The sequence below is a fragment of the Neofelis nebulosa genome, chromosome 14 (assembly GCF_028018385.1).
Source record: "Neofelis nebulosa isolate mNeoNeb1 chromosome 14, mNeoNeb1.pri, whole genome shotgun sequence".
Taxonomy (NCBI): Eukaryota; Metazoa; Chordata; class Mammalia; order Carnivora; family Felidae; genus Neofelis; species Neofelis nebulosa.
Window position 1 is genome coordinate 49,569,633 of NC_080795.1, and position 26,653 is coordinate 49,596,285.

General features: G+C 33.8%; 1 protein-coding gene across 49 annotated transcripts in view; it reads left to right on the forward strand.

The window, feature by feature from the left end:
• The window catches only part of RIMS2 (regulating synaptic membrane exocytosis 2), a 612,947-nt gene that overhangs the window by 315,055 nt on the left and 271,239 nt on the right, over positions 1–26,653 (forward strand). For 26 of the 49 annotated variants that reach the window (XM_058698770.1, XM_058698807.1, XM_058698778.1 and 23 more), the window contains 7 exons: positions 656–755; positions 1,561–1,684; positions 3,647–3,693; positions 7,782–7,894; positions 17,955–18,085; positions 23,312–23,483; positions 25,850–26,003. In XM_058698770.1, coding sequence (XP_058554753.1) covers positions 656–755; positions 1,561–1,684; positions 3,647–3,693; positions 7,782–7,894; positions 17,955–18,085; positions 23,312–23,483; positions 25,850–26,003 — 841 coding nt within the window. Of the gene's footprint in view, positions 1–655; positions 756–1,560; positions 1,685–3,646; positions 3,694–7,781; positions 7,895–14,258; positions 14,307–17,954; positions 18,086–23,311; positions 23,484–25,849; positions 26,004–26,653 lie in introns of all 49 variants that reach the window. The other 23 variants (XM_058698768.1, XM_058698754.1, XM_058698772.1 and 20 more) reach the window with 1 other exon arrangement.

Here is a 26,653-nt window from a genome sequence, read left to right on the forward strand (position 1 = left end):
ACTAACTAATGAAATTTTAGATTATCATAACTGTCATCAAAGTAACAAATATTTATATGATCATGATATTTGAAATCTACAACTAGAAATGTTAATATAGGGGCTCCCGGGTAGCTCAGTTGGTTTAGTGTCCAACTCTTGATAGCGGCTCAGGTCATGATCTCATGGTTTATGAGATCGAGCCCCATGTCAGGCTCTCGACTGGCAGTGTGGGGCCTTTGGATTCTCTCCCTGACTCTCTGCACACCCCTCTCACACTGTCTCTCTCTCTCTCTCTCTCTCTCTCTCTCTCTCTCTCTCAAAATAAATAAACTTAAAAAAAAGGAAATTTTAATATAACTATATAGTACTGTAATAGAATGTTTTTAGAAATGATAAAAATTATTCTTTAAGACAGAAATTACAAATTATTCAATTTTTTCTAAGGTATGCAATATTTTTTACAAATAATAGATTAAATTGTGAAAATTTTAGAACATGTGAGAATAGTTCACATGTATTTAGTTCCTAATAATAACAGTATATTATTTAAAAATTATTTTTAGAATATTATAGTTTTAAAAGCTACAAATTGTCTAGTTATTTTTTACTTGAATCTGCAACTATGTTCCTTTGAACAGTATGCCTGTTTTAAACACTTTCCTCTTTTAAACAGGTTGTAGGAGGAAAGATGACTGAATCAGGTCGGCTTTGTGCATTTATTACCAAAGTAAAAAAAGGAAGTTTAGCTGATACTGTAGGACATCTTAGACCAGGTAGGTTTCTATCTTTGATTTTTTATATTTAAACTGTTAAACTCAAGTAGTTATAAAAAAGTTATCCTCGTTTGGAAGTGATTTGACCAAAAACAAAGGCTTCTTTAACTTAGATATTTAAACTTTATTCATTAATGGAAAGTATAACTATTGTTTCTGGAGTCACATTAGATAAAAAGATTTTTATATTTACTGATATAATTTTTTTGCTGACGGATACTCTTATTGTGTATCTAGTATTATTTAGCTTCTTGTAAGCCTTAATTTTTCTTTTGAAAAAAATTCCAACAGTTTAGGAAACAAACTTCAGGGATAAATACATATTTCCTAAAATGTGTTACTCCTTATCTCTTTCGTAATGGATACTATTGGAGAGATCCTTGAATGCCTTAGAGAAGATGTGATAAGATGTTAAGTGTTAAGCTTTTTATAAGAAACTTTAGATAAGGTGCTTTGTTGCATATATATCGAAAACCTTAGAATATAATCATAAAGTTTTCAAAGAGGTAACAGAGTTTAATAGTTTCCACAATTAGATAGTTTCTGGAGTTAGACTCCTGTTAAGAAACCACAGAGATAGCTTGTATGTAATTTTATTCCTCAATCCCTTTGTCCTTTTGGGTAAAAATACTAATCATCTCATCATCAAATTTGATGCCAATGCAACGGTTGTCAGTAGGTCTTACTCCATAACAGTGATTGTATTCTATGGAGTTCATTACAGTTTAAGATTGCTTTTGCTTCAAGTGTATTTTATGGGATTAGTTTTTCTTTCTAAGATTATCATTACTGGAATGTACTATAGGTGATGAAGTATTAGAATGGAATGGAAGGTTCTTGCAAGGAGCCACATTTGAAGAAGTATATAACATCATTCTGGAGTCCAAACCTGAACCACAAGTGGAGCTTGTTGTTTCAAGACCTATTGGGTGAGTTGGTCTGTGCACTTTCTACATGTGCCTTATAAAATTGACTACCATTAAACAATCTGTAGTGTGCAAATTACCTGGTTGTTCCATAAAAATTATTGTTTTGAGGACAATGCTTCTTTTCATTTTTATTAAAACAGTTCACCAAAAATCATGACATCACTTTATCTCATCATGCTAGAATACACAGTTCATTAGAAAAGAAGAAGAAAATATTTAGGTGTTTATTATTCTTATTGTCTTAGTGGCTTGACAGATGACCAAAGGCATGGTGGAAGAAGGAGACTTCAGTAACTGTTACTTTTATTTCTTTTTAAGAATTTTATTTAAAAAACTTTTTTTTCCATTTTTTAAAAATGTTTATTTATTTATTTTGAGAGAGAGAGAGAGAGCACAAGTGGGAGAGGAAAAGAGAGAGAGAGAATCCCGAGCAGACTCCACACTGTCAGTGCAGAGCCCAGCACAGAGCTCCGTCTCATGAACTGTGAGATCACGACCTGAACCAAAATCAGGAGTCAGATGCTTGACCTACCGAGCCACCCAGTTGCTCCAGTAACAATTACTTTTAGAAGAAAATTTCATGAACTGTGGTCCTCTACATTGTGAAAATGAGGGTCAATGAATTTTCTGTATTTTTTCAAAATGGAGATTTCAACATAGGAAAGAGAGGGCCTAAGGGCACACTATTCCTAAACAGAAGGAACAGTGGAAGGAGCAAAATGACATCTTTAAGGAAACAGACCAAAAAAATAATCAAATACCAAAGTACTCCTTTTGTAATTTTTACTTATAGATGAAATTAATGGTTTCCAAAAGTTGGCAATAAATATCATCCTTTGTGCTTATATTATGAAAATTACTCATTAAATATCAGCAGTATTTTCCTTACAGAAGCTTATATTCTAAGCCAATGTAAAAGATATACTTGTAGCTAAATAAAAGCAATAAAAAAATATATATACACTGACAGCAGCAAATTATTAAATACAAGCTGGGATTAAGAGTATTCGAGGGTGGAGGCTATAGAAATTGTTTTTTGTTGTAGAGCACTAATGCCCCATTTTCATTCATTTAGGAAATATTTGAACTATATTATTTTGCACTCTTTTTATGTTGGGGAAAATGACTCTACATTGCTAACTTAGTTTTATTGAAAACTTTTTATTCAATTCAACTTTATTTACTGAAAAAGTTTTATTCACTACTCACATTCAGAGTAGTGAATCTGGCACATGACATTGTATCTATTTTTCATTTTGTCTTTTCATAGTTTTGTAATATGATAAAACTGCAATGTATTAGCTTAGTGTATTAATCGAATCTATTTGTTGGTATTGAAGGATCTTCTAATCATATTTTTGTTTACTATCTTTAATATTCTTTTATGTACTTTTCTGAATGATCTTAACCTTTAAAATCTACCTCTCCTGGCAAATCTCAAACAAAAACGTGCACATTTTTGGTGTAAATGCAGTTACAATTTTTAAGTCCCAATGAAAACCATGGCTGCATTTTTTCTCAATGAAGTTGTTGCACTCCATTTCAGTAAAAATTTCAGTCACAATCTGAATCTTTAAATATTTCTTTTAGTTATATTTTATTTGCATTTCAATGTTACTGAATAAAGAACAGAATAGAATTCAAATGCATTTATCCTAAAACTTATCTTGAATTCAAAAATTTATTAGAATGGATAATCATGTAGTGACGCACATAGAAAATAAAGTATGTGTTTTTATAAATCTGCTGTAAATGCATATGACTATTCCTTTTTAAATAATTGGGGTTAGCTCAGAATGTTTTTATTAGCAATAAAGTACCACAGCTTGTTTTTTCTTATTTATGTAATGCACAATTTTGTTCATTTTATACTGTGCTGTTATATGTGGGTTGATAATAGTCAAAATAGCAGTTGTATTAGTTGTTGAAACAATTTCTTGTTTTCTTATTCTATCATTTCAGAGATATCCCTAGAATACCTGATACCACACATGCGCAACTGGAGTCTAGTAAGTTTCATTTATATTAGAAGAAAATAATAATGTCATTCAAGTATTTAATCAATTAACACAAACTAAGAAATACAATAATCTTGTTCTGAAATATATAGTCATATACAAATGAAAAAATTTAGCATTATTTCATGTTATGGTGAGATAAAGTACAAAATTCTATAATATTTTAAGAGTTTTTTTTTAATCACACTATCTTAAATATTATGTGTTTTTAGATAGCTTTATTAAGGTATACTGCCATAAATCGCACCTAAGTGCACAAGGAGGTAAGTTTTGACATACAGATGAAACCATCATCACAATAAAAATAATGAACATACCCATATTTCCTAAGAGAGCCCTTTCTTCCTCCGTTTCTTCTAATTTTAAAATTTACTACTTTTTGGGGGTGGGGGGGCGGCACACAGGTGAGTGAGGGGCAGAGAGAGAGTGAGAGAGAGAATGAATCCCATAAGGGGTGGAGAGAGAGAGAAGTGGAGCTCACCCGGGGTTCATGTTCACCCAAAGTGGGGCTCGAGCTCACCTGAAGAGGGGCTCAAGCTGATGAACTGTGAGATCATGACCTGAGTCGAAGTCAGACACTTAACGCCTGAGCCACCCAGGAGCCCTAAAATGTACTATTTTGTAAACTAACTCTCAGTAAGTGAGGGGAATATTTGGGGTAATCTAGTGAATAATATTCTAATTTATATTTTTAGAAATGGGATAGTAATTTCTGACTTAACATCAGGGTGGTAAAGGAACAAGAGACATATAAGTTTAAGTAATGTTAAATTCATAAACGCTTTTTATTACTTGTGTCTGAGTGCTATTTCAGATGTTAAACAAATGCATTTTTTCCAGTGAACTGTTTCTTGATTGATTGAGAGTAGAGTAAGGGATATTGTAAAAGAAGAGAGGAATAGGTTTGCCATTTGAAATAAGATGATCAGGATAGACCATACTGAGAAGGGAAGATTGGAGCAAAGATTTGAAAGAGTGGCTCTCTGGGGGAAATGCTTTTCAGGTATGGGGACTGGGTCCTATGGCTCTAAGGCAGGAGAGCCTAAGATGCATTTAGGAAAGAGAAGGAGGCCAGTGTTGCTGCACCAGAGTAAACAGGGGGGGAGGATGAAGGGTGGGGAGTAATGGCAGCCAAATTGCATAGACTTCATAAGCCTCCCTAAAGACGACTTTGTTTTGGGCTTTTGCTCTGAGGGCAATCAGTAGCTACATAAGTTGGTTTTGAGGAGAGATTTATGTTTTAAAATCTGGCTACTATGTTGGAACTAGTTTAAATGAGTCAAGAGTGAAAGCAGAGAGGGCAGTGAAGGAACTATTTTAATCTTTAGTATCTTATTTGGATACTTAGGTCATTGGAATCTTTAGTATCTTATTTGGTGACTTAGGCATTGGTGGTAGCAATGAAAGTGATGAGAAGTGATCGGATTCTACAATAATTAAGAATATACTATGAGTGCCACCAGGGTGGCTCAGTCGATTAAGCGTCTGACTCTTGATTTTGGCTGAGGTCGGATCTCATGGTTCGTGAGATTGAGCACCACATGGGGCTCTGCACTGGCAGTGTGGAGCCTGCTTGGGATTCTCATTCTCCCTGTCTCTCTGCTATTGTTAGTTAAGTTTTGGGAGAATCAAAAGTTATTGTGGATTTTTGACTGTGTAGGGGCTAGAGCCCTCAACCCAAGGGTCAACTGTATTAATATAATGGTAATTATTATATATATGATATCATTATCGTTATCATCACTGCTCCCATTTTACCGGATGCCCAGGATTGTGCTTGATGTTGTGTCTACATTATCACACTTATTTCTTACAAAAGTCCTATGAAATATGTACAGTTCTTATTCACTTATGTAACATCACTCAGGTATTGTATGAGCAGGGTGGAACCTTTTATCTTATTATAGCTATTTAAAAAGTCCCTAGTCTATAATTTTAAAATTGTTTCTGAGGAGATAGGGATCCTTTCTCAAATTAAATTAGAATCAATCCTTTATTCTTTAAATGTTGAAGAATAGGTTTCTCCAAGGCCCAATTATTAATCCTCTTAGTTCCTCAATAAATCCTTCTCTTCATAATAGTTTTAATTGCCATATGACTCTTAAATTTATGTTATCAAAATGATCCGTCATTATTCCTTTATCCTTGGATGTTTAAATAATATGTTAAGTGTCTTCCTCTTACTTGAAGCTTAACATTGTAGAAAACTGAGCTTACTTCTCACCATAAAGCCATCATTCTTTCCACTTCTAAATATTATATAAGGTATCACTGTTACTTCTGATGCCAAGACAAAGTTTCCCCCTTCATTTTAGACTATACCCTTTTTAGAAGTGTGCTTTATCCACTCATGCCTACAATTTGGCAGACACTTTACGGCTTGATTCCTAACACTAATATCTACTCAACATTTGGTCCCATCCCTACATCCAGTTACCTGCTTTACATCTCCCCTTGGATGTCTCAGAGGTATCGTGTTAGTTCTAATTAACTTCTCTACCCATTCCTTTTTTTTTTTTTTTTAATGTTTATTTATTATCGAGAGACAGACAGACACAGAGCATGAGCAGGAGAGGGGCCGAGAGATGGAGAGACACAGAATCAGAAGCAGGCTCCAGGCTCTGAGCTGTCAGCGCAGAGCCCGACGTGGGGTCGAACTCACAAACCGCGAGATCATGACCTTAGCCAAGGTCGGAGGCTTAACTGACTGAGCCACCCAGGCGCCCCTCCACCCATTCCTTTAAACACAGGACTTGTCCAGTGTTTTACATCCCAAGAAATATCAGCAGTGTCCTGTTCAGAGAACAAGACAGAGACATAAAGGATTTTCTTGATCTCCTGTCTAATTACAAGGCTTGAAATCTTCATGTTTCTCCCTTTATCTCTCATGTCTAATTCATTTCCGAGTCCTCTTTTGTCTATTTTGTGATATTGCTGGAATTCTTTCTGCCCATTCCATCTTCACAACCTTTCCTATTATTGTTTTACTGAATTCCATTTGTTTTGAAGTGTTTTCCCTCTCTCTCAAATCAATTCACACTTTCTTTTTTTTTTTAATTTTTTTTTTCAACGTTTTTTTTCAACGTTTTTTATTTTTTATTTTTGGGACAGAGAGAGACAGAGCATGAACGGGGGAGGGGCAGAGAGAGAGGGAGACACAGAATCGGAAACAGGCTCCAGGCTCCGAGCCATCAGCCCAGAGCCTGACGCGGGGCTCGAACTCACGGACCGCGAGATCGTGACCTGGCTGAAGTCGGACGCTTAACCGACTGCGCCACCCAGGCACCCCTCAATTCACACTTTCAATAAGTGGTAAAGTCATCTTCAAATGCAGTTAATGCCTCACTCAGAAGAGAATGAGGCAATAATGATTAATACTCGATTAGTGCCAAAATGTGTAGCCCAGAATTCCAGGCACTTAATCCCCCCACTATCCCCTTAGCTCCATTTTTGTTCACTTTCTGAATCGTTCCTTCCCCTCCATAGAAATAAATTCATATATATAACTTCTGAGTACCAAGGCTGTGCTTTCTCTGCTGTAATGTCTCTTGTTTCATAGCCCCTCTCTTCCTTTCTGCCCATCTAATTTACTATATTCTTTTCCAGATATGGTTTTAAAGTGTCACTTCCTGGAAACACTTCATGATTAATATTCTAGTACTTATGTTTTTAGCATTACAAGTTTGCATCGCCTTCAAGTTGCTTTTTTGATTTAGGTTTTGGTTTTTCCAGAGTTTCTATTTTTAGAAATTTCTTAATATGTTATGATAAGATACGAGTTTAGTATATACATAGCAAAGTAACTAAGTCCTGGCATAGAAGTCGGTCTTTACTATAATTGGCAGAGAAAATGTTTCACTCTTGGTCTTAAGAGAGTCGCTCAGCTGTACTTAAACTTTCAAAACATAGCTGTAAGTTTATTTGGAATATTGTGGCTAAGAAAATGGTCTATATAATGATGTTTTGTGGACATGTTAAATAAATAAATACATAAATAATTTAAAAGATATGTGGTAAAGATTATTAAATGCTAATGAAGAGTCATCATTATTATTTCTTATGTATAATTGCCATTTCAGGTTCCAGCTCATTCGAATCTCAAAAAATGGACCGCCCATCTATTTCCGTTACCTCTCCCATGAGTCCCGGCATGTTGAGGGATGTTCCACAGTACTTATCTGGACAACTTTCAGTATGTAATCACTACATTAATTTCTCTTTTTGGAATACCAAGTATTGTTAACACTTTATGACGATAGCATTTTGTAAACCAACTCCTTCTTAAACTATAATGTTGCTTTTAACCATCAACTTTCTCATTTTTAGTAATTTCAGTTAATTGAAATTTAAATTACTTAGCATAGTATTTCTTTATTAGAGTTTATTAGGTTTTCTGGAATTTGCAGTCAAATGCTCTACCACTGAGCAATATCCCCTAGGTTTTCTGGAATTTATGAGAAAATTTGTGATGCTATCTAAAACCTTTTTTACCTTAGTAATTTTATTCTAGAATTCAAGGTTATGATTTTTGCTCAGTGTCTGAAAATGACTATAACTTGTCCTAGACTTTTAAGAGAAATAAAATTGATGTATTGTACAAAGATGGTATATTTAAGATGAAAGTAAATTTTATACATTCCCTACTTTTTGAGTTTAAGGAAATTTGAATGTCATAGTAAAGCATTGGGGTATGAATATTGCTCTCAATATAATGGTACTTGAGATGCTTTGGTCAACAGACAAAACTAAATAGATGGTAAAATATTTAATAGATAACTGAGTGTACTGTGTGATTACATAGTAAGTGATCCCTAATTTGAACATTTTATAATAAAAATGAAAAATTCAATAAGGCATTATCTGTCCATATTCGAAGAGCCTTGCAAACTTGAGCCTTCAATTATTATGAATTTCTTCAGTTGTCATTCTCTTTTTAAACTATTTAAAATATTAAAATATTGAAATTCATGTTGTTATAGTTTAGAAACATAATGTTGATGAATTAGTAAACTTGCATAAACTTGCAATTTTATCACTATTAAGAACTATTTAGGTTATCAAAATTCAGATACTGAATTTTGGATAAAAAATGTTACAATTAAAAAATAAACTATTTTTGGGCTGGTGTTTTAAGAGCAATCGAAAAAGCTTCTTGTTTAATCAGCTTTGAAATTTCTTTTTTGGGGGGAGGGGAAGGGAGGTGTTTGATTTTTTTTTGGTGAAGAATTTTTATTAATTACAAGATATAGGAAGTATAAGCAGAATTAACAGATTTAAATTATTGAAAAAGTTCTTAGACATGTCTGTTCTGGGACTATTTTGATCACAAAGGTGGCAATGACAGAAAAGTTACACAAGAAAGAAGTTGAGATACTTACCAGGAACTTGTAAATGTCTTACAAAAATGAATTTCTTCTCTTTATTATTTTTGTTTACTTTCTCTCATAAACAGAGTGAACCTTTTCATTTGAAGACAGTGGTCTTTTTTTTTTTCAGTTTCCATCATAAGTAGCATCTTTCAACTTATTCTTTTACATATATTGACAGCACAGATGTTGTCATTTGTAGTTACAAATATATGTGTACTTTCACCATTTTAGAAAGTGCTAATAGACATTAACCATTTCTTTTTAATTATTATGGATTCAGTGAAATAGTCCATCTTTAAATAATGCATAGTATGACTGGATGATGCCAGTACATAAATAAATGTGTGTGTGTGTGTGTGTGTGTGTGTGTGTGTGTGTGTGTGTGTAGTTGACTTCAGTTGGTGGAAGAGGGAGCGGAAGTTAGACTTCATAGTAAGTAAGTATTGCTTTGTTACTGACTTTGAAATCCCAGGGCGTATGGAAGTGGGGGGAATATTAAGGAGTGTAGTGCAGGCATTTAGACAAATTTCAAATTCAGCTATTTTTCATCATGGTTCAAAATGAATATAGTAGAAAGGTAAGACTTAAATATTTTAGGGAAACATAAACTTAAAAGTTTTACTTTTAAATATATAATTAATGATTTCAAGTCATAATATTTACATTTATAAATGATGTTAGTTTAAAATCCATGTAATTATAGTTTAAAGTGTGTACATTTTATCATTTTCTTATGACTTGGAAGGGATATGTTCCAGTAAGATGGTGTTAATAAATACTATACATATTTATTGTGGAAAATCTAGAGTGCAGATAAATACATAAAAAAATAAAATCACGTATAACCTGCCACTAAAGTGTAACATTCACATACATATAAATGTTTAAACAAAAGTAATAAATCTGTGTATAATATTTTGAAATCTGCTTTTTTACTGAGTAATATATTGTGCACATTTTTCTTTAAAACTTTTTTCTTTCAAAATTTCTCTTAAAATTATTTTAATAGCTAATATACCATTTTAACTTAATTCTCTATAATGGGACATCTTGCTTGTTCTTAATTTATATTACTATAAACAATGATGCCATGGAAATCCTTCAGTATAACTCTTACGTATTCTGTTAGGTCGAACAGAACATTCTTTTGTCAGGATAACTTTTCAGAAGTAAAATTACAGGAAGAGAAGGAAAGAGAAAAAAAATTTGAGATTCTTGAAATCTGTTGCCAAAATTTTCCTCAAAAATGTTTGTATGAAATTAATCTTCAATCATTGACTCAAGAAATATATGTTAAGCTCTGGCCCTGGGTCAACCTTAATCCCGGTTGCTGGGAATATAACCGTGAACAATCCGATAGACACAGATTTCATCTTCATGAAACTTAATTTTATTTTCATTCTTTGCATGCAGGAAACATAAGCAAGATATCCTTCTGGATACAGTGTTTCCCTTTATATTTAACCCTATTCCTGCCAACTGGAGACCATTTTGGTTTTCTCTAAGATGTAGAGGTTAGGAAAATATGTCCATATATATCACCTTTTGGGAAAATTCTTAGGAAGTCGCAAGGCAACGTTACAATTCCTATATCCTTCTATTTATTTTACCTTTGGGCATTTTTATTCTGGTGAGTTTTTACCTATGCCCATAGCTCACAATTTTATGGCATTGCTAATTCTGGAGAACAAAGAAAATTTGTGTGGTATATAAGCTGACCTCCTAATGTATTAGGTCAGTTCGTGGACTGATATTTTCTCAAGTAGAAATATACATATAATTTAAATTGTTGTTTAAACTTTCATTTCAAGGCTGTTGATATTTTTAAAACTTTATGCAATTTATTTCCTCTCTATGCTTGAATTCTGCTGTTGCTGGTTATTATTCTAGGGCATAGTATGAAAGTGCCATAAATGTATTTGGTGAGAAAATCATTTTGAGTTCAGGTTTATGGCACCTGGACTGTATGTTAGCCTTGGCTGTGTCAAAACTCTCTTATTTTGATTCTTTTTAAAACTTATGTTCTTCCACAGTTTAATAGTTTGCTTCTTTAGGGGATTACTTTTGTAGTTCTTTCAATTCTTTAAAATTAATAATTTAAATGATTACATCAACCATTTAAAATTAAATTAAAAATCAAAAATTTAAATTAGTTGGCTACTTTTTGAAACAGTGTTAAGATAAAATATAGCCTTTGACTCTTTTTAAAAGTGAGAAGCTTAAAATTCTTTCTTTCTATAAGAACACATTGATTCTTACTGATAATAATTTTGTTTTACTTCTGGGTCTGTGGTTGCTTTATGTCTACAATGTTTCCCTAAGTTACTTTGTTTTAATATTTTTCTGACTCCATTTTTAGTGATGGGTTTGTAAATATTGTCCATATCCATTTTGTATGCCCATTTAAATGGAGTAAGTAACTGAAGAATAGGTATGTATCTTTCAGTATCCTTAGAAACTCTACAGCCTTTTAAAAACTTCCTGTAAATGAAGGTTTATTCCCTTGAGCTTTTATGTTTTGTACCTCATCATCACAACCTTGTTATTCCAGAAGCATTGCGTAAAAGGAATGCCCTAAAGATAGTGCAGTGTATGATGCAAAGGGGCACCTAGGTGGCTCAGTCGGTTAAGTGTCCCACTTCGACTCAGGTCATGATCTTGTGGTTCATGAGTTTGAGCCCCGCATCAGGCTCTGTGCTGACAGCTCAGAGCCTGGAGCCTCCTTTGGATTCTGTGTCTCCCTCTCTCTCTGCCCCTCCCCCACTCACGCTGTATGTCTGTCTCTCTTGGAAATAAATAAACATGAAAAAAATGCAAAATAGTGTACAAATTCAATTCTTCATTTGTATGAGGCTGAGTTGTCACAGGTTTCATCAGATATTTCCTGTAAAATAAATGAATCAATATGAATTGCAAATTGCAATGCAATACGTAATAGTTCACCATTCATGTATGAAATATCCAGAATCTGTTGAGACAGAAGGCAACTTAGTTGCCAGGAGTTGGGGCATTAGGGGAATGGGAGTTGATTACATTACTTCATAGGTACAAACAGGTACATAGGGTATTCTGGGGTGATGACAAGTTTTCAAACTATAAGAAAGTGGTAGTTGCATAGTATTGTGAATGTACTAAATGCCATTGAATTGTATACCTTAGGATGGTTACTTTTATTATATGTGAATTTCATCTCAATTAAAAACACTAGCAAAACAGAAATATGTTTTTTCCAGCCAAGTTTAATGTGTAAACTTATAGGTAAAGATTAGGTTTAAATTGCCCTACTTGTAGACAACTGATTTCAGAATCCTGTGAATTGCTTACTTGAGATCATCTTAGAAGATGGAAAATGTTTGCCGTAAAGGACGAATTTATTTTGAAGTGCTGTTCATTTCAAATTAAGCTTTTTTAGTTTATGAAGTAAAACTTACCTGCACAAATCTTCCATTACCTGTTGCTTTGGGTCTAAAACAGGTAGAACAGGTGAGAGGAGAAGGAAAATAAAATCTATTTCCAAATAGAGTATATTGTTAGTTCCTTTGTTCAGCTGGCCTTGTTAATCTCTATGCATTTCATCCATCCTTGGCCCATTTGTTAGAGAAGTATTCACCTAGGATCATGCAGACAGATATCAGTAACATACTCCATATCTAAAGATTTCTTTCTTCCTTTGGAAATGTCTCCACACAAAAGGAAGACTGCTTAGATTTGAGATTCCCTTGGTTTTTAGAGAGAGAGAAAGATGACTCATGATTGATGTCTGCTTTTAAGATCTGCTTTCCTTTGGGTTTTAGATTTATGTCTTAAATAGTGTCTATCTGGTGACAATCAAATTAGGCAACAGTCCTCCTAGTACTTATTATCTGTTTCCTTATAGCAATGGAAAGGTCTGGAGCCTTTATTGATAACTCTTTGAATTAGACAGGAGAATGGGAAATGTGAGGAATGGAATGGAATCTTAGGGAAGGAAGAAGAATTGAATGCCTTGAAATTCCTTCCCAAACCCTGATATATGCTTCTGATTTTGTTCCTATTTAGCTATTAGCATGCCTTACTGAAGGCACAAAATTCTGATTATTGTGATGTCTTTTGGTAACTGTTTCCAAATGAAAACAGGATACGCCAAAAGAGAAAGAAAATTTGATTTTATTATAAGAATTTGAAACAATGATTTAATCAGAACTGGGATTTTTTTCCCTCCTCTCCTCTCCTCTCCTTCCCTTCCCTTCCCTTCCCTTCCCTTCCCTTCCCTTCCCTTCCCTTCCCTTCCCTTCCCTTCCCTTCCTTTTCTTGTTTTCTTTTTTAGAACCAGGCTTTATTTTTTTTTACCTTTACACTATCTTACTTTTTGTTTGAATATGGGCAAGTATATCCAGCCTTTCTCTATGTCTCCTTATTTCAAATTGGAGATAATAGCACCTACCTTCTAGTTTTGTTGGAGACAATGAACTTGCAATAACCTGCCAGTAGAGGCTTGGAAAAATATAAAGAATTGTATAAATAAAAAGAATTGAGGTATTATCATTAATAAGTGTGATTAGCAATAAACAGTATTACCTTGTATAGTATGTAATAAATGTTTAAAAATGGTGTTTAAATACTAGAACCTGGTATAAATTCTTAAGGTGTGAATCAACTAGTTAGTACAGTGTGTTCCACACGCTTTTATCTTACTGTGTTTATTCTTTTAAGAAATGCTAGAGCCAACTTGGCTAATGTTTTTAAAATTTTTGTTAGATGCGTTTTAGAGAAGTCACACGATTACTTCTACAGATGACTTTTCACTAATAATAATTCTATGGTGCATTTTTATGTAACTTCTTGGACTGATTTTTTTCTATGTAGAGCGTTTAAGGGTAAAACCTGAAATTTCTTGACTCCTGGACTATGTTTACACTCATTCTTTCAGAATATACAAGCCCAAAAATGTTATTTTACATTCGCTCTTAATTCCTGTTGTGTTGATTACATTTAAACATCTGATTTTATATAGTTTTTATATATCTTAGCATTTGGGCAAAATTAACTTGTTACATTGAAGTCCTTAATTCAGATATGTATTGTTATGGAAAAATAATATTTAAGGGATAGTTTTATGTGTTTGTTTTTACTTTTGGTCTTTTAGTCCCAGCGTGTTGTCCTTTTTGGTTTTGTTTTATTGCTTTTTTCTTTAATTTTGCTTACCAGAGCCAAAGCCTTAGTAGAAGAACAACGCCTTTTGTTCCTAGGGTTCAGGTAAAGGCCCTGTCTGCCTGATAGAAACGAAAGTTGTGTTTTAACCCTTATTTGTATGTTTTTGGAAAATGCGTAGTAGGAAACTTGTTTTGGTATGTTGCTCCAAACCATATTATTGACTTTCAAATCATTTTATAAGCCAGCTTGTAAAATTTCTGCATGGAGATGAAAATACAATTAAAATTTAAAGAGACAATCTCTGTTAGTGATTTTATATGATCCACTGAATGCTAAAACTTGATAGGTTTCAGACTGCACTTGTATATAGAATATTGACAAAAGTAGCTAATTTTATACTGCTGATATTTTTTTTTATTGCACTAAGTTTCTGTCTCTTTAAATCATTCATTTTATCACTTAACATCTTTCTCTTGCATTTTCCAAGCAACAAATCCTTGAGGAGACTGGCAAATAAATTTGTACCTTATCTAAAATATGAATTTTATGCATTTAATATATAAGGTTCAAGTTTGAAAAGTGTGTTATTTTGAAAGAACAAAATGATGATCTAAATAAAATGTGTTGGGTTTATGTTGTTCACATTTTGTAATTGAAATGGGATTTAATTTTACTGTAACACTTGGTACAAGTTGTTTGCCTCTTTTCATTAGGAAACCCTTACATGGTAAAATAATGACAATATAGTTGTTTTTTTAAGTAGTATTATGCTTTCCTTGCTTTGCTGCATGGTTTTTTTTGTTGTTGTTGTTTTGAATAATACTAATTTAGTTTAAATTTGAAAAATTACAGTTCTACTTAATATTATATAGTGTTAAATATTTACTTGTGCTGTTCAGGTTCTCCTTAGGACATTTAAAAATGGGTACATGGTAAAGCTGGAATGATTACTATATGCAAACAATTAAAAAGATGCTGCAAGATTTTTATTAATGAACTAGAGGTAAAATCAGAAGTATGTCATCTAGAACTGTGGAAATCCACTTATTATATTTTGGGGGAGTCAACAGATATATTTTCACCTATCATTTGAAAAGCACAGATAAGAAAGTTAGTAATGTGATAAAATAATCTAGCTAATAAAATAATTGTTTTGCTAATGTGAACTGGATATCTATTAAAAACTTCAATGCAAGTCCTGTAATATAAAATGAAAATTAGGGCTATCAATCAAACGCCTAGTTTAAAAAAGTTTATTAAAAGTTGTAATTTTGACTAAAAAACCCATAAAATTAAAATGTACTATATTAACATTTATATATCTGGAAAGTATAATTTTATAAATTTTATAAAATGTATACAGGGAGGCCATATGCCTAGTATCTGCTTGTATGAAAAATGAATATTACTCACAAATGATAATTTTAGTTTTCTGTGGCATAGGAAAATCTAAAAAGAATACTGCTTATCAAGCATTTGAAGTTATGTATCTCAAATGTTTGTCTCTAAAGAGTTTAGAGGAGCAAAAATATCACCTGTGAAGATGGCAAATGCTTAGTCTCATCCGTCAGAAACAATTTACAGAAATCAGTAACTTGCTCCAATAATTATGAGCTTAGTCTAATAATTATTATTATTGTTTCTTTTTTTTTAAAGGTACAGTTTACCAGAAAAAGGTTTTTTTTTTTTTTTTTTTTTTTTTTTTTAGGCTTTCAGAATCTTTTTTTCTTTGAAGTGCCTAATAATCATATCATGATCCTCAGAGAAGTGTTTTTAATTGTCCTGGAAATATAAAGCCATAAGCTTTTTGATTGCTATAGAAAATAGAGAATATCAGAAATTAATGGGGTTTTTGGTCACACATTTTAGAAGAACCGTGATGCTCTCTGACAACATCTCTGTTTCATCTCATATAAAGACACTCTTGTATTTCTTACTTTTTTTCTTGTTGTTTTCCCCTCATGTCTTTGCCAGAACAATGGTTTCTTTTTTTTTCCACTTACCCTCACCTGTATCTATGTTCTAATGTTGTTACACAAGCAAATATTTGAACTTTTTTCTATTCGCATGTTGAAGAGGTTTTTTTTTTTTTTTCTTTCAGGGTGTTAATCCCCTAGTCTCAGGCAATGGTTCTCAAACTTTAATGCCCATGAGAATCACCAGGAGGACTTGTTGAAATTTGTCAAAAAAACAAACAAACAAAAACCTGGGCCCCGTTCTGATTCAGTAGGTGAGGGGTGGGCCACAGGAATTTGTAACTTTTCAACAAATAAGCCAGATAACACAGATGTAAGGTTAGTGAACCACCCTTTAAGAAACACTTTTCTAGAGACTGTACTTTGCAGCTCTATTAAGAAAACTTTGTTACACGACAGCATGGTAATACCTGCATTTTAAATATGAGGGCTTAATATAACATAAAGGGTATTAATTATAATTTTTAAAAATTAAATATTTCTTGCTGTCATTAAGAGGGCTAATTCCATTTGACAGAAGAGCATGATAAATAATTTTATATACTCTTCTGGGCCATTAGTCCTCTTCTTTGGACTCAAAAGTCTCGTTCAGCCTCTCGTTCTCTGAGATATGAGTTGAGAGACTCAACAGAGCCATGTTAGAATTAGAACCAAATTAGCAATATATCATATATACATATATATATATTTAGGTGATTTTTATGCATGTGTATATATGTTATATATTTATTTGTATATCTCAGAGCCTGGTCCAGACCTGACTGTCCATTTCAGGAGGAGAGGGAATGACGGACATGAGATGTATATTAACATTTTTTTTTAACTGCTGCAAATATTAAACTTCCAAATTAAAGGAAAAATTAAACTATTACACAGTATATAATTTTATTCCCAACTTTCAGATTTTGGATTCAATTTCAAGATAATGGCCAGAGATGTGATGAGTTCTGAACCAAAACGTGGATTAGAGCCAAGTTATACATCCTGACAGGGTAGAATTAGCTAGCTAGGTGTGGGAGTGTGAGGTATGTGTGTGGGAGGTGACAATTGTTAAATCAAATGAATTTAGCAGCTGGATGTGAAGTTCCAATTCCTAATTATGTCAGAGAAGTTACTCCCATCTTCTCATCTCGAATGGTAAAATAATACCCTTTTATTCTAAGGATGTAATATATCTTCTCCTCTAATGAAAAAGGGACTCGATGTCTGTGTAAGAAAAACCTATAAAGATGAATTTATTATGGCTTTAAATACAAAATCAAGGAGTCTATGGACTAAAGCCACTGGTACTTCTACCTTGCTTGTAATCTTTAAAATGTCTTTTCAAATGAAATGTTTTGTCTTTTAAAACATTTGCTTGAAAATTCCCTACGAATGCCATATAAATGAGGTATCTCTTCAGTTCATTTGAGCATTTATTCTGAACTCATTATTTTAGGGGAACTAAAATATGATTCTTACATAAAGATAGGCAAACACAGTCACTGTATGTGAAGTTCTTAGGGTAATTATCATGTGCATGTTAATAAGCAATCACATTAGGATAACAAAAAGCTCAAGTGATTTATCAATCCATCCAAAATAATCTGCATTATTGCCTCTGTTCATTGAAGTTATTATAGCATATCCTTTTATTTTAACTAAGTGCAATTTATGAAGTAAAACTTATTCTGTGCTCATACTAGTGTAAGGGAATGGGGAAAGATTGGGAATGTAAGCATTATGTGATGGTAGTAAAAGTTTGAGCTGATAAATGAATATTTTTGCTTTTCAGATAAAACTATGGTTTGACAAGGTTGGTCACCAATTAATAGTTACAATTTTGGGAGCAAAGGATCTCCCTTCCAGGGAAGATGGGAGGCCAAGGAATCCTTATGTTAAAATTTACTTTCTTCCAGACAGAAGGTAGGGATATGAAACAAAAATAAATGTTCTTGAAAATAAATAAGAAATGTTAATAACAGTGGGTGTTTCAATTCTGTCTCATTTATTTTTATGTATCATGCAACTCAGATATTTATGAAATTTAACCTAAACATAATGATTCATCTATTCATATGATTCATATGATTCATGATTCTTCAAAATAGTGACAGTAAGTGCTTTGAGATTGTTTTAAAACTGATATCAAATGTTATGGATGATTTCATTGAAGATTTATTTTAGGTTATATGGATTCTTAAATGATGCGTATTTTCATTTATCAAAATCTTAACAATTATTATGCTTTTTAAAACCAAATGCATTTTTAACACAGTCTACAGAAGCAAAAAGCTGGAAATGATGCTAAAAGGTACTCATCATGTTCCTTTACACCTTCTACCTCCTCATACTAAGATATTCTTTCTTTATGTAATGTAAAATTAGTGAATATGCTTTATATTTCATCACCCCAAATCATCACTCCATGCCTCTGGTCCTGGAATCAACTTCTTCAAGCAGCATTTGCTTTGTGTCCTTACTAACTAGCACAAATGATGTTGTTCTACCCTAATTTGAACAGAGAAATTAGGATTGGAGGAATAGATTTTCAAAAATTATCTAATCTCCTTTTAATTTCAGGTACATAAAAAATAAAAGAGATTATTCAGTAGACGTCCTGTAAAAAGAAAGAATTAATGACACCAATTATCATTTCCCCAGCTATTGAGCATCCTGGCCTCCAGGACAGAGTGTTCTCAAAGGCTGGTCATTTTTTCCCACGTTGGAAGTGGCTAGGCACACGTGTGATCTTCAACACGTTTACACACTTTTGGCCCCTCATTTACTTAGTTCAAGCTGAAAGTCATCAGACTTGAATGCCAAAGTATCATCTGAAGAACAACCTCAACCAAGAAAAGGATAAAAATATGGAAGTAGACAATTAACATAGGCCTTACATTTTGTTTGATACATATTTTGAAGTGAAATTTGTGAAGAAGATTCATCAGAAAGTCCGTCAAGGTGCCATTGTGTCTAAAGTTATTAAAACTGCCATATAATTTGATCTTACCAAATTTTCATGAAGAAAGTTGTTTTCTCACAACTTAGGTTGCCTTTTGGATAGGGATATACTTTGAACTGCAAGGGAAGAAGAAGATATTCACAACTGGAGCTTTTAAATGCAGTTTAAACTTCAGTTGGTTGACTCGATATGTCACAGCCCTATTACCCTGCCATCCTGGAGGCCACATCACTTGGCTTCTTAGAGCAGCATGATTTACTAGTCTAAACATTCTTAGAATGCCCTGATAAAAACCCACAAGAATTGCTAGTATTCCCATCTATGCTTTTCTGCATATACATAACTTAAGTTTCTGCTTGCTCAAACCTTTGAAAAAAATACTTACTTCGGAAGATGATAAAAGACTTTCAAATTATGGAACTTATTTCTTTTTTGTTCATTGAAAAAAAATTTTTTACATTTATTTATTTTTGAGAAACAGAGTGAGAGAAAGCATGAGCGGGGGAGGGGCAGAGAGAGAAGGAGACGCAGAATCTGAAGCAGGCTCCAGCACAGAGCCTGATGTGGGGCTCGAACCCACGAACTGTGAGATCATGACCTGAGCCGAAGTCGGATGCTCAACTGACTGAGCCATCCAGGCGCCCCGGAATTTATTTCTTGATTGACCATTTTTGTTTTGTTTATTTCATTTTACATACTCTCCCCCCTACTTTCTGAGCAGATGGATCTAAAATGGAAAGGAAAGTCTGCTTCACCAATCCTTTATATTTTAGATGTAGTGTTTTTATTTTTTCTCGGCATCAGAGAATGGGGGAAATAGGTAAATATTTCATCCTCAAATTGTTTCTCAGCTGTTTCCTTGTCAATTATCAGAAATTTGAAGAATAGTAAGTTTGTTGCTTACTTTTTTTGTTGTTGTTGCTTACTTTATTGATTGAGAGAGTTGTATCAGGGTTTTATCTTTAAAGAGAAGAGGATTCTTTGGTTAACTCAGAAACAGCTATATTATCTTTTTTTTTTTTTTTTTGCTGCTGATACAAGTTTTTACACATGAATAACTGACTATTTATGCTTTTGGTATGAATTATTTCATTTTTCTTGGCAATTTTTCGAGGAGAGAGGCTATTTGAATAAGTGAACATAGAAAACAATTGATGCCTTTTTGTTGATACGAATTCCTGGAGGGGCAAGTGAGGCTGCACAGAAGAGATGTCGTCTGGAATGCCACTATGTCAGTTGATTTATTCAAAACGTTATTTTCTAAGTTATGACCTACTCTAAAAAATACCCGAGTGTGTTTTACACTCTTTTATGTCTTGAAGTAACATTGGTTTTCCGTCAAAATATATTTTTTTCGTTTTGAGTAAACACATCAAGTCTTTGCATGCTGTTCGTGGTATAAAGTAAATGGAAGGGGCGCCTGGGTGGCTCAGTTGGTTGAGTGTCCGACTTCAGCTCAGGTCATGATCTCACACTCTGTGAGTTCGAGTCCTGTGTTGAGCTCTGTGCTGACAGCTCAGAGCCCGGAGCCTGCTTCGGATTCTGTGTCTCCCCCTCTCTCTGCCCCTCCCCTGCTCATGTTCTGCCTCTCTCTGTCTCAAAAATAAATAAAAACATTTAAAAAAAAAAAAAAGTAAATGGAAACCCAAAGTGCTGGTAACATGAAAATAAATAGGAAAGGCTTTAGGTTGGATTTTATTAAAAAAAAAATAGTTTGCATTCTCAACAATTTAATGATACTGGTAGAGATCAGTGATTTATTTTATTGTTATTGGGCTGCTATTGAGAAATAAATCTTGGGAACACCTGGATGGCTCAGTCAGTGAAGCATCCAACTCTTGATTTCGGCTCAGGCCATGATCTCACAGTTCATGAGTTTGAGACCTATGTCAGGCTCTGTGCTGACAATGCAGAGCCTGCTTGTGACTCTCTCTCCCTCTTTCTGCCCCTGCGTGGGCTCACTGCTGTCAGCACAGTGAGAGACAGCAGTGAGCCCCCCTGTCTCTCTGCCCCTCCCTGACTCATGCTCTCTCTCTCTCTCTTTCTCTCTCAAAAATAGAAACATTTTTTAAAATCTTAAAAAAATAAATTAAAAAATAAAATCTTTATAGCGTGTGTATTGATCTTAGTTTTTAAACACTCTTAGCAGCTTTTCAGTGTTTGACTTATAAAACCTGAACTTATTTTGTTTGTTTGCTTTAAAGAATTGTATTTTTAAGTTATCTCTACATCCAACATGGGGCTCGAACTGATAACCTCAAGATCAAGAGTCACATGCTCTACCAACTGAGCTAGCCAGGAAACCCCAACATTTTTCTTTAACCTGATCTTATTTTGAAGGCTTTAGTTATACAAACAAACAAACAAACAAACGAACACAAACCCTAATTTACTTTTTTTTTAACTTGCTGAAGATAATTTTTTTATGGTTCTTTGCAAGGATTGATACTTTAATACACACTAAATTGCCTTATTAAGTGTTAATTGTATATGGTGGGTGTGTGAGGAACTTCAATGATTGTCTAGTCTTCATGCTGTCCAGTATAGGAATCCCTTCTAAAATAGTCCTCTTTATCTGAGAACTTTTTACACTTCTTAGGAGGAAGTCAAGGTTTATTTTTCTATTGCCTTTCACACTGCCTTACAAACCATTTTTGAATTATACAGCAAGGCTCCCACTAAATGTTTTCTTCCTGGCCTTAATCTTTTAATTCCTGGCCTGAACTTTATCTCTTCACAGGGTCTCATAATTCAATCTTCAATGCATGGAATATAAGTAGATGCTTTATAAATATTTGTTAAAATTTTGAATGAAGAGAGGAGATGACAGAAGGAGTAATGAATCATAGTCCTTGTTATTATTTCTATTATTTAATTATTTTTATTTGCAATACCACTTTTCCATAAGATAGAATGGAGTTAAAATTCCCTACATGAGTTTCCAAAGTTATTTTCCTAACAAGGCCTTAGAGATGAATAAAGATACAATGTTTTAAAGTGGCTTTCTGCCACATTAAATACATGAGCTCTGGCAACATATGTGCTCTTGATTAGTTAAATCCAATCTATGTCATATGTTAAGCTCTATGTTCACCAAGGAGAAGAAGCACAGCCTCCCCAATTCAGAGACTTACTGCCCCTGCTTAGTTCCCCTGCTTCTTATTTCTCAGTACTCTTAGAACTATGTTGTGCTGAGAGAATTTGTGGCAGCTACTGTGGTTCTGCTTGGAGTTTATTGTACACTTCTCACTTCAAATAAGCTCTCTAGATGGCTTAATATGTTCTTCCTAGATGATCCTTTCTAATAAGCTACAGTAGGGATCTCAGAAAGGAATGGATACACCCCACGGGATGAGTAAAACAATCCATTGGAGTTCCAGAAGAAATAGTTGAATTTTCTGAATTTTTACCTAATTATTTTTAATTTCTATTTTTGTGTGTTCGTGAATGAACACAATATTATTTATACAACAGTATAGTAATACATGCATGTAATTCATAAATGTATGTACATATAATAGGATGCATTGTCAAAAACATTCGCTTGATAGAGATACGCAGTCAAAAAAAGTATGGAAACCTCTGAGCTGGAAGTCCCATCTATCAGGGATGACCAGCTTGCATTTCCAGCTCACACTGTGGTGGCTACCTCGCACAGAAATAATTTTACAATGCTTTTAAAGGCCTGATAGCTGTTTAATGATCAAGTACGTATTTTCTTTATGTAAGAAAATAACTTGATAAAATGTAATTGTAGTTGCTCAGCTAAACTATACAGATATAAAGTTGTGAACATCACAATTAGACTTCTGTCGTTCAAGTGAATAGTATATGTAATGTCATTGGTTCATTGCTGCTTTAAAGGTTTCCAATAGGGCAATATGTGTAAAAAAAACGTGGAGTTAATATTCTTTAGTCTGGTTTTATTTAGATTTTGAGAAAGATTAAGTTTTTAATTATCTATCGTGGAAGGATTTCAGATTTATTGAAATATTGCTTTTATAAAGTGATATGATTATATACTTATACGTTTTAGTAGCAATTTAAACAATTACAATATTCATAAATGTATGATAAATTTATGGAAAACTTCACTTCTTTCCTGAGAAATTTTAAATGAATAGTTTTTGGGGCAAAACTTAAAGGTTTATATAAGTTCATATATTCCTCTTTTTTTTTTTTTACAGTGATAAAAACAAGAGAAGAACTAAAACAGTAAAGAAAACATTGGAACCCAAATGGAACCAAACATTCATTTATTCCCCAGTCCATCGAAGAGAATTTAGGGAACGGATGCTAGAGATCACGCTCTGGGATCAAGCTCGAGTTCGAGAGGAAGAAAGTGAATTCTTGGGAGAGGTATCTGGAATTACTTTGAAGCTTAGACTGTTCCTGTCCTCTTGAATACTTTTCTTTATGTGACTGTCAGTAAAATCTTATATTTTGAATATCTGAAGACGTAAACAGTTTCTTTCACAGAATGAATGTAGCTACTGCTTCAAGGCAAAATGTTGGTAACATAAAAAAATGGTTCTGAATACTTTGTGACAATTTTTAGGTGTTTGTTCCTAGTGTAGAAATCTCAGTGTTGAATGATAAAAGGTTGTTTTGTGTTTCACAAATGCATTGCTGTGCTTTCTGGTGCGTGTTTATCATTTTAGTTTTAGTGAAGCAACTCTACATCTAGTAGCTCAATCATTCATTTATGAATTATTTTTTAAGCCCTATAATGTATCTGTAAAGTGCTAGGGACGGAGGCTTCAAAGGTGAATAAGGAATATTATGTCCTTCAAGGAACTTATAACCTCTTAAGTATACAGACCAGGGGAGTGAAGCTCCTGCAGAAGGAATAACAAGATGTGAGAGTTGAGGGAGTCTTGGAAGGGAAAGTGGTAAGAAATTAGACTCGAGGGTGAATCTGACACTGACCAGATCACATCCTTCAATACATCATGTTAAGAAGTTTGGATTTTATCTTGTGGATAGACGGAGCAAATGATAGATTTTATTTTTGTCAACATTTTTTTTTTTTTTTTTTTTTTGGGACAGAGAGAGACAGAGCATGAACGGGGGAGGGGCAGAGAGAGAGGGAGAGACAGAATCGGAAACAGGCTCCAGGCTCCGAGCCATCAGCCCAGAGCCTGACGCGGGGCTCGAACTCACGGACCGTGAGATCGTGACCTGGCTGAAGTCGGACGCTTAACCGACTGCGCCACCCAGGCGCCCCGCAAATGATAGATTTTAAAGGGACTGGCTGGATTGCATTTGTACTTGAGAAAAACATTTCCACCTGTAACGCAGAGAACGAATTGGAGAGGGGCAAGGTGGGAGGCAGTTCTCCAGCTATTAGCATAGTAAAAATGAGTAATGCTTTTAGCCTTTTCCAGTGTGGTTAGTTTGCCTGAGTCAGTTAAATGTGAATCTCATGGGAAAAACAACAATCCAAAGAAGGGTTGAACTGAATATTCATAGAGAAGGAAGAGTGGTAAACCAGTTGGGAGGGGGGTAACGTGGTTGTTAGGAGCAGACTGGCCCTGGCCTTCTTGGTCAGGATCCCTGACACTACTGCTTCCTAGCCTTGCGTCCTTGAGCAAGTTATTTAATCTATTTGTGCTTCAGTTTCCTCTTCGCCAAACGGCAACAATAATACTATGCAACTCAGGGCTATTCTGAGGAGTAAATGTGTGTGTGTGTGTGTGTGTGTGTGTGTGTGTGTGTGTGTGTGTAAACCTCTGGAACACAGTGCCTGTGATTTGGAAAATGACTAGAGAAAATTTGGGAAGAATGAAATAACTTAGCTGTTGTGCTTCTTTACCTCCCTTAGCTAAATGGTGATTTATCATTACACAGCACTTCTCATATACATAATCACAAACACTGTCATCTTTGCACAAGACCCTAAAAGGAAATTGTCACTTATTCCCATGGACTGATTTCCTTTGTAAATTTATTTTTTTTTAATTCTTTAAATGTTTTTTAAATTTATTTTTGAGACAGAGAGAGGCAGAGTGTGAACAGGGGAGGGGCAGAGAGAGCCGGAAACACAGAATCTGAAGCAGGCTCCAGGCTCTGAGCTATCAGCACAGAGCCTGACGCTTTTTTACCATTGAGCATGATGTTAACTGTGGGTTTTTCGTATATGACCTTTATTATGTTGAGGTATGTTCCCTCTAGACCTACTCTGTTGAGGGTTTTTATCATGAATGGATTCCGCATCTATTGAAATGATCATATGGTTTTTATCCTTTCTCTTATTGATATGATGTATCATGTTGATTGATCTGTGAATATTGAACTACCCTGCATCCTTGAAAAAAATCTCATGGATTGTGGTGAATGATTTTTTTAATGTATTTTTGTATTTGGTTTGCTAATATTTTGTTGAGAATTTTTGCTTCTATGTTTATCAGAGCTATTGGCTGGAGTTGTTTCTTTTTTCTTTTTTGTAGCGTCTTTATGTAATGCAAATTTAACAACCTCTAGTAAGTGAATAGTCAAAGGTCTATAAAAAATTTTAGATATTTAAAACTATTAAGTCAGCCAGAAGTTATGCATACTTATCTTTTATTTAGTTATTGTCAAACATAAGGACAACTTTGCAACATATTACTTTTGATCTAATGGCATTGTTATTATAATTATCATTATTATAAAAGTTATGAGACCATTTAATAGAGTTTCTATATTATAGATATTTAACATTCTTTTGTTTCTTGGCTTTGTAGATTTTAATTGAATTAGAAACAGCATTATTAGATGATGAGCCACATTGGTACAAACTCCAGACACATGATGTTTCTTCATTACCACTTCCTCACCCTTCTCCGTATATGCCACGACGACAACTCCATGGAGAGAGCCCAACAAGGAGATTGCAAAGTAAGGTTCCAGTGAGATTTATCATACCTTTGTTGAATTATCTTGAATGATATATATGAGACATAGAACTTAAAGATACCATTATGGTTTTAACAGACATCTATTAGTGTTTTCATAGCTATTGTTGATGATTTTCAATTGATACGCTAAAATGAGGTTATACTTACAGCATTCATTTATCACAGTATGACCTCGAAGCACAGTTATGTTTTAATTTTAGCTATTAGAAACTTATATAGGAATGAGGTAGCAGATACAGTAAGATTTAGCCATGTAGCTATAGATACATTAACCTACATTAAGTGTGGAAATAAGAGTTAAATATTCTCAGGAATATAAGCTGATGTTATTATTGTTACTATTATTATCATCAATGTTGCATTTTACCCTGAATTATACACAGTCCAAAGTATTGAATAGAATTTAATCAATTCAAAGAATCTTAGGGGAAACTTGGAAATGATTTCTAGGTTGAAAAGCGGCATTACTGGCTTATTGTTCCTACAACTCAAATTTGTTTTCCTGATGAATCTATTATTGAAAGGGGAGATGTCCACTTGCTGTTTTGGGTAGTGTTCATGGGATAATTTTATCTTCATGGAGTCAGCATGTTCCAGGATTAGCAACATTTTGTCAAGTACTGGAGAACT